Source organism: Notothenia coriiceps, unplaced genomic scaffold, assembly GCF_000735185.1.
Source record: "Notothenia coriiceps isolate Sejong01 unplaced genomic scaffold, NC01 NC01_scaffold00037250, whole genome shotgun sequence".
Lineage (NCBI taxonomy): Eukaryota > Metazoa > Chordata > Actinopteri > Perciformes > Nototheniidae > Notothenia > Notothenia coriiceps.
The window spans coordinates 12,123,456-12,132,292 of NW_011369951.1; the positions used below are offsets into that span (position 1 = coordinate 12,123,456).

General features: G+C 38.9%; 2 protein-coding genes across 2 annotated transcripts in view; one reads left to right on the top strand and one right to left on the bottom strand.

Moving 5' to 3' along the window:
* Positions 1 to 583: 583 nt before the first annotated feature.
* Positions 584 to 4,923, bottom strand: hsdl1 (hydroxysteroid dehydrogenase like 1). The gene is made up of 5 exons (XM_010796328.1): positions 4,476 to 4,923; positions 3,449 to 3,891; positions 3,260 to 3,343; positions 2,257 to 2,400; positions 584 to 1,899 (listed from the first exon to the last, which is right to left on the bottom strand). Exons 1-5 carry the CDS (start codon positions 4,696 to 4,698, stop codon positions 1,828 to 1,830), a joined length of 966 nt encoding a protein of 321 aa, XP_010794630.1. The 5' UTR covers positions 4,699 to 4,923; the 3' UTR covers positions 584 to 1,827.
* Positions 4,924 to 5,387: 464 nt separating this feature from the next.
* Positions 5,388 to 8,837, top strand: part of LOC104967317 (inverted formin-2-like) — a 35,917-nt gene continuing 32,467 nt past the window's right edge. The window contains exons 1-5 of the mRNA XM_010796727.1: positions 5,388 to 5,452; positions 6,315 to 6,483; positions 6,597 to 6,761; positions 6,868 to 7,045; positions 7,400 to 7,471. Coding sequence (XP_010795029.1) covers positions 6,329 to 6,483; positions 6,597 to 6,761; positions 6,868 to 7,045; positions 7,400 to 7,471 — 570 coding nt within the window. The 5' untranslated portion in view covers positions 5,388 to 5,452; positions 6,315 to 6,328. The remainder of the gene's footprint in view (positions 5,453 to 6,314; positions 6,484 to 6,596; positions 6,762 to 6,867; positions 7,046 to 7,399; positions 7,472 to 8,837) is intronic.

Sequence of the window (8,837 nt, forward strand, 5' to 3'; positions counted from 1 at the left end):
TTTACATGCAGAAAAACCTTCATAACACACAAGGGGACGGGTAATAACCGGAAAAGCATGACATGGGACCTTTAAAATACAATTATGAACCTGAAACTTAGCATAATAGGATCTCCTTAAAGCTTCAGTATTTGTATGAAAACTTGCTATATGAATGTTTATAAGGAAACCTAATGCCTTTACAACTTGACCTATTTCATGAAGACATTTACCAAATGAGTCTGAAAATAATCTTACTTTGTTGTCTGACACAATACATGCAGATAAGTACACCTACAATGGATCCATAGACTATGGTTGTGTGTTTAAATCCCCTGAAAGCAGTCGAGGTTGGTTTTACACCACGTGGATTTAGGAAGCCAGCGCCTCACTCACTTTTACTAAAGGTTACTAACACTCTGTGACCTGGCTGATGTGAAGGGGGTCACAGGGTGAACTCGGGCAGTGTCTGTTCACATGAATGATTTACACCATCCTGACGTTTTAGGAGAAAAACAAAGCGTGTGTGGCCTGCGGAATATAGTTCAGTCAACATTTCATATATAGACAAACACTTCAATTAAATAAAACACAGGACAGTATGGGAATGGAGAAAGACATTTATTGTTTTTTGTATAATGATGACACATTGAAGTTATATACTGTATTGTATGTGGAAGCAACCACTCAGAAAATACATCATAATTTGTTTACAGATCTGTTTACCTAGTTTAAAATAAATACTGATTTTAAAGCAATATATACACATGTATCTCAAATATCGTTTCTCAATGAAACAAACATCACAATCTCACTCTACTGTACATCACGTTGAGATTTAGATTTAATTATATTGATCAAAATAACTCTATTCACTGGTATTTCTTAATACAGCTCTGCACACATTGAGAATAATTATCCTACATTACGTTATTAGTCCGTCTCTCTAACTGGGAATGAAGTTGTGTTTTTGGGTGAATGCCATTTGGTCTTTGAACGCATCTTATATACTGTGGGTGTGGTAGATACCAGTTAACAGTGATACAAGCAGTGATGAATGGAAAGTCAGCACAAAACAATAACATCATAAAATAAACCCTATGGATAAAACCAGATAACACGGGGTATACTGTATGTAGTGTCAAAAATAACATTTTGTTTATTTCATGGCGGCTGATTTTGTATTGCTTTCTCCTGGCTGTGTTTTTTTAATGTAACATTTGATCTGAACACATATACAAATAGAATAATTGTACGTTCAGTTATTCGCTTAGATGTAATGAACCATGCCTTTGAACACTTGAGTCTTGTCTGATCGAGCATCATTGTTATACAGAAGTGTTTTAAAAAGTAAGATTTAAGTTGAAAAGAATGTGTTCAGGAAGTACTGAGCATACAACCGGATGATTGAGACTTTGTAAACTGATTTTTTAATATAGTTTTTCTAGTTGTTGAACATGGCCCCCATTTACTAGTTTGTTTTGTATTCTTTGTTCACCATGGAAGAAACACACAATTTGCTTTACAAATGCAAGGTTCAACACAGGGGGAGGTTTTGATATACAAACGATAATTGTTCTATAGTCTAGTTTCTAAAGGATGTCACACATTTGTCCGACCATATATTGATACACTTGTAGTGTATATCGATTCATCAATTTAGGAAAATTCCACTGCAGCTTAAATAAATACTGACACCAAATAAAGAAATGAAATGATCTTTAACTACCAACCTTAACTGAGCCTGAGAGTTGAATGAATTTAGACTATTGGCAGATGTTTAAAACTCTGTAACAAGAAGATCCAGTAAGTGGGTTAGAGTAAGTCAGAGGAAGGAGAGCAGAGCTTTTAGCTTAAACTGATCCACACACGTGATCCAAGAACCCACATGAAGTCTGGAATGCGTCTCATCAGTCCGTACTGTGAAGAGAAACAGCAGAGAGAAACATATCTTATGTTCCAGATCATATTATCAGTGTTACTGTCTGAGTTACTTCTGACGATAACATATATAATACATTCAAATGGAAAAAAAACTAAATAGAGAAAAATGTAAGAATTGAACTACAAAAAATATATCTGAATTATTTAAATTGTTCTATTGTACTTCTAGGAATATGAATACAACATATCTAAAACATATTCAAAGTTCATTCAGATGCTTTGCACACATTTGATTGGATTTGTTCTCTAGTCTTCATTTATGTAGAATTGCATTAACATTACAAAGCAGATTCCTTCAATGTGAACACCCTTCGTGACTTATGTAGTCCTGACCTGCAGAGTGTGAGGCCAGTATCCGGTGGTCCTGTTGGAGACCCCCAGGGTGGAGATGGCGTGGCGGGCGTAAACCTCCGGCTGTGGTTCAAACCAGTTGAGTCTTGATGATGGTGATGACGAGGATGGTGGTTGCTCACTTATCTGGTAACACATATACAGACTGGTTATCAAACACTGAGAGAATAATGTATACTTACTTGGTAAAAATCCAAAGAATCCAATTCATGTTACGCTTGTGATTAAATGATTATTTCCTGACCTAATTAATTAATTGATTAATTGTTTGGTCTATAAAAATTAATTGTGTGGTGTCTCAAACAAATCCAAAGATATTAAAGGTGGGGTAGGTCATTTAGGAGAAACCAGCTTGAGTGCGCTAGAATTTGAAAATACACAGCCGGAAAAACTCTGCCACTTCCTTACAGAGCCCCTCCTCCAACACACACGAACGCTCACATGACCAATGAGGGCACGAGATAAGTTTGTGCACAGATGGAAGGCTGACAGGCAGGTAGGCCATCCAGTTACTTTAGCCGGGCCGGCTCAGATGATTGGTCGTGCTTTTTACAGCGTCACGGCTTCCACAGATGAAATGTTTTTATGGATTTTTTGTCAAAGCACTTCAGATATTCATTGCTATCGGGATGTTAAGAGCATTCCATGGAATATAACAAAAAGTGTATCTCGAGCCGGTTTCTCAAACTTACCTACCCCACCTTTAAGTTTAACATGATATAAAATTGAGAAAAAATTTGATGCAGCTAAAAAAAACCTGCGTTGGTAAAAACACCAATTATTTTTGATACATTACTTTGGAAAAATATAAAACAAACACTATTTTTTACAAGCCAAAACTCTCAAATGTTAAATGTTGTCTAAATATAAACAGAAACGTGCATTTGAAACTAGCTTCACTAGCTTTACACACTTTGGTTGGCACCTTAAATGTATTTAAGTACAGCAAGCAGGCCTGCTTGTAATCAACATATAAGGCATCTACCTGGAAAGGAATCAGACTTTGGACAAAGATCCCCTTGCCGCTGTACTCGAGGTGAAGAGCTCTTGACAAATGATCCATATAGCCCTGAAATGTTGAGAGAAAATAATAAATAAAATATTGGGAATGTACTTTTAGAAAGGGGTATTACATGTGTATTTATAAAGCAGATATTCTCAGTGTTTTTCTTACAGCAAATGCAGTTAGTGTCACCCTCCCAGGCAGAGGTTTGCAGCAGGCTCCCGATGATATGTTGACCACGGCTCCTTTGCGGCGCTCCAGCATCCCGGGCAGCACCAACCGCGCCATCAGAGTCGCCACCGCTACATTTTTATTCACCAGATCCAACAGGCCCTGCTCATGCATTTCTATCAGGCTCTGAGGGGAATCCAAAGACTCCATGCAGTTCACCAGGAAGCCGATCTCTCTGCCCTTCATGGCCTCTTTGATGGTATTGCTGGCCGCTTGGTTCAAAGAGAAGTCAGCGAGGAGCACAACAGTTTCCACTCCGTAGCTTTGGGAGAGTAAAGCAGCGATGTCTCTCACAGAGGCCTCGCTCTGAGTGACAAAGATGATGCTGACGCCATGTCGGGCCAGCTCCTCTGCGTAGGCTTTGGCCACCGGCTCGGATGCACCTGAGAGGAGAGAGCACGATATCTATCATTGAATACATGAGAAGAAGAAATTAGGATATATAACTGAGAGCTATTGAGCAGTAACTTCACTTTGGGCTCTAAAAATACAATACAGCTCACTTTGTAACTGAAATGATAAGATGATTAGTATATTGCCAAGACATTAACAAACAACAATCTCAATTCATTTGATACATTAGCACTTTTCATGGCGATTAATATCTTTTGATTCAAGCTTTTCAAGTGTTACCTAAAATGTGCTGCTTTTCTCATTTTTATATAATAAAAAAACAAGCAATTTGAAAATGTCATCATAATTTGCAATGTTCTCTTTTTGTCCATATTTTTGTTAGAGCAAATCAGTACCTGATAAGTCAATAATGAATATGATTATTTGCAGCCATAATTAGCTGTGGTGTTGTCAACAAATATCGAATCTAAGAAGCTTCAACTTTATTTTATGCTTCATCAAATTAAAAGGATTTAACTGAAGGGCTTCTAAAATAAAATGCATGAAACTGACTCTCCTCTCCTCTCTGTCACACACATCTAAATAATCATGCACTCTGTTTCTGCAGCCTTACCATACACGATGGCCCATTCTCCAAACCTTTGGCTCAGCTTCTTCTTATTGGGGATTATTCTGGGCAGAAAATGCACCCTGACCAAAGAGCAGCATTCTCTGAGCAGGATTACTGCCCTGCTGGCCGTGTAAATAGCACCGACCAGGGCCAGGGTTTCAAAGTAAGGATTGCATGATCGAGACATTTCTCTATAAAAAAGCTGAAAGCTGTCAACTGACGCCATAATCCACACTGTTGATGCTGATGCTAGCTTGCTATAGCTAAAGCTTAAACAGCAGATTTAGCTTTGAGATTCCTAACCGTAAAGTAAACTAGTCAGTCAGGCGTGTGAACAAAAACGTTTCCTTGTTACGGCATATTAAATAAATGATAACAAATGAAGGTTTAGCAGAGTTTCAGCCGGTTTTAGCAGGCAGAGATGTCTCCACGCAGCACCATGTCAAAAGAGCAAAACATTGAGCCATGTGACGTAGGTAGTGGTGCTGCATTTAAGACCACTAGAGAAAAACCGACAGAAATATTTCGGAAGAATACAGAGGTATAACAGCCATATTAACACTGCAGTTTCTGGATAATAAACAATTGTCCATGAAAAAATAATGTTGACATTTCAAGAAGGATTTTAAGGGAATATAAAGTCCGTGTTTCTCTTTTTTTGGTCCCAATGCTTGCCTAGTTGTTTACAAATGATCGATTATTTATACGTCTCTTAAGAGAATTTAAAATAAATGATTACATTTCAAATATATATTGCATTACATTTTATTCTTTCGACATCTTGTATTTTCAAGGATGCTTTATCTGAAACGTCGCATATCTCATCTATGAAACCCATATTTCCAACGCTCAAAAAGGTAGCGCACAGTTTCTTCTGACATCCCACAATGCACCACCGTTTCCATAGAGACGCAGCACTCTGTGGCAAATTCTCCCAAAATGCTACCTGGATGAAACAGTTTTACAAGTTCATAAACAAGGTAAACCGGTTTAAAATATCCTTCATATGATGTCTTCATGTTCGGATGTTCAGTTTGTGCAGCAGCGACATTTTTGTTTTTTGGACAGCGATGCTTTCAGTTACAATTCTGCAGTGTTGTCTTTAGCTAGCTGTGTTACAGTGGTGCATTTAGCATCTTAAAGCTAACCAGAGAGAATACATTATACTTGTGTAGTGTTTGGCTCTACATTTAATATCACATACTTTAGTTTGGGTGCACATCATAGACAAATTAATTCTGGCTGCTATATTTGTATTTGTGTATTGTGGCGTGCAAACAGCTATCTAGTGACAATGAAAACACATTATTTAAACTATCTGGACCAGTCAGTGATGACAGTGATACACCTGTCAGTGATGACCTGATTGACACTTGTTTCTGAAAAATGCATGACCCATAACATATGAGCATTTTACCCCTGTGTGCTGAGCATTGAAACGGACTCCTTTTTATTTAGATAGCATATTTCATACCCAAATACATCAACTTTCATACCTAACACAACTCAAATGGCTTACACAAGTAAAAGCACAAGAAAACAAATGATAACATCAATTTAGAAAAAGTACATTTTCGTTTGGAAAGGACCTTTACTATGGTTATGCACATTTAATTATTTTACTAATCTTCGGTTGAGTGGTTTCCCCTCTATCTATGCATCTTATTTACAGGTAGTTAAACAGTAATATATATCTTTAAAGAAAACTAACTCAAATACTTTCCTCCTTTCCTCCTGTCTGCCAAACCCTGGGTAGCAATACACAGAGAACTGGCTCTTCACCCTCATACATTTTCCCATTGAGGGCCGATGCAACCAATCACTCTACTCTGTCCCTTGAAGGAGCAACAGTAGAGATGTCTCAGCTGTCTGCTGAAGACGAAGCAGAGCTGCAGTCCCTGCTGAAGCAGCTTCTGAGAAGCATCAACGACAGGATCTCTGGAGCTCCGTCCACCGAATGTGCTGAAGAGATCCTCCTCCACCTGGAAGAGACTGACAAGAACTTCCACAAGTAAGGCCACAAGAGTCAGATAGTATAGAATATTCTTTATGGTCAGATTTAAAAGTAATTTATGCTATTTCAATTTGAACAGTAGCTCTGACTCTGTTATTATTCTTCTTCAGTTATGAGTTAGTCAAGTATCTCCGTCAGTATGTGGAGAGCTCTCTGGGGACTGTGGTGGAACAAGAGACCAATTACCTGACCAGAGGAGATGGACAACATGCAATAGGCTCAGGTCACGACACCCTGATTCATGCTATCACCCGGAAGAGCAGAGACTCAGCAGAGTGAGTGGCGCTGAGTCTCTGAGCTTTGTTTCCTGTCTCCTCTCATTCTGATCATGACGTATTCATTGTCAGTTTATAAGTCATTACTTTTTTTAATTTGTGGCAGGTACCAGCAGATGATGCAGACTCTAAAAAACACCATGATCATGGTGGTGGAGTCTTTAATCAACAAATTTGAGGAGGACCAGATGAGGAAGGAGGAGATGCACAGAGAGCAGCAGCACAGCCAGGCCAACAGCCAGTACACCGACAACTGCTCCGACAGCGACTCCTCCTTCAACCAGGTCAGACGGAGCACATGCCAATTCAATTTATTTATTGCCTTTTTTATTACTGAATGATTCATATAAAGGCAAGGCAAGGCAATTGAAAGTGCTTTAAAAAAATGAAAGACATTAAGAAAATGGCATTTAAAAACATTCATTAAAAAGCAAAGATAATAAAATAAACATTAAAAGAAAAAATACATGAATAAAAGTTACAGTGCAGTTTAAGATATGAATAGTTCAATTAAAAGCAGCGGCAAAAAGAAAAGTCTTCAGCCAATATAAAGTGCCAATATTGCATCATACCTCTTATTATTTTACTTTATGATGGATTATAATTGCTTTGTGCTTTGTCTCCATTCTCCTCTCTAGAGTTATGCTTTCATCAGACAAGAGCAGCTTCAAGTTTTGGCTGAACAACTTGACTCCAGCCGACCAAAAGAGGTACAAAGGCCTGCTTACACAAATACACTACAGGCGCTTTCACACCGGAGTACTTTTCCCTTTTAGTTCCGATAGTTCCTGGGATTTTGCATTCACACCAAAAAGAGAACTTAGTTCATGAGAAATGTTCCCCCCTTTTTAGTGCCTGCTAGAGAGGTGGTACTTTCCTGGGGAGAAAAAAGTTCCAATTTCTGATTGGCTGGGCGAATTGCAAACCACGCCCCGTAAAACTCTGAAAAGTTTTGTGAAGCCGCCATCGTATTTGCTGGCATTAGCATTATTAGCATTAGCTCAGCACACCAACGGAGAGAGAATAACTTATGGCAACACAAAAGATGCTGAGCTAATGCTAATAATGCTAATGCCAGCAAATACGATGGCGGCTTCACAAAACTTTNAACAAAGTGCTTTATAAATATTGTGTATTATTGTTATTTATATTCACATTTCTACACTTTATGGCTTGTGACCACTCCGAACAAAGTCAAGTTTCTTTATCATAACCGGTTGCTTATGTCTACACCTCTAATAATTCAGACTTCTCAATTCAAACTTTTCTTATTCAAGTCTGCTTTTTTCATTTTTAGATGCCTGAAGAAGTATATTATTTTGTATTTTCAGTAGATCATTTGAAAACACCAGCGGAAACTCAGAAAATACGATATAACAATAAACCAAATTTCCCGCAAATCAATTTTTTAACCACTTGTTTAGATCCAACCCCCGCGTTTCAAATGAATCTATTGCCAAACACGACTCAAGGTTACTTACAAAAAACATGCAACAGCACTTTATCATAGACCGTTTTCACACCAAGTACTTAGTTCCCAGCCGTACTTAGTTCCCAGCCGTACTTAGTTCCCAGCCGTACTTAGTTCCCAGCGTACTTAGTTCCCAGCGTACTTAGTTCCCAGCCGTACTTAGTTCCCAGCCTAACTTAGTTCCCAGCCGTACTTAGTTCCCAGCCGTACTTAGTTCCCAGCCTAACTTAGTTCCCAGCCGTACTTAGTTCCCAGCACTTAGTTCCCAGCCGTACTTAGTTCCCAGCCGTACTTAGTTCCCAGCACTTAGTTCCCGCATGGTTCACACCGGAATAAGTCCCTGAGGGAAGATTACTTAAATGAAGCCGCTGAAGTCACTTCTTCTTCTGCTGCTTTGGGTTTACTGGCAGGCCGCAAACAACTTCACGGCGTATACTGCCACCCGAAGTCCCCGGCCGGAAGTCCCCCAGCAGCTTCTACTGAAGGCTTCCGAGTAAATCGCCAGAACGCCGACAACTCCTCATCTCCACCGCTCCCATGTTTTATTTTGTGTTGCCATAAGTTAGTCTCTCTCCGTTGGTGCGCGGGGCTAATGCTAATAATGC

Excerpts from the sequence above, each read along its gene's own strand:
- hsdl1 (XM_010796328.1), bottom strand. The coding sequence starts at position 4,698 with ATGGCGTCAGTTGACAGCTTTCAGCTTTTTTATAGAGAAATGTCTCGA. Across the intron at positions 2,401-3,259 it reads AAAGTCTGATTCCTTTCCAG|ATAAGTGAGCAACCACCATC; the intron begins GTAGATGCCTTA and ends ATGTGTTACCAG. Across the intron at positions 1,900-2,256 it reads ACTGGCCTCACACTCTGCAG|TACGGACTGATGAGACGCAT; the intron begins GTCAGGACTACA and ends TTCTCTTCACAG.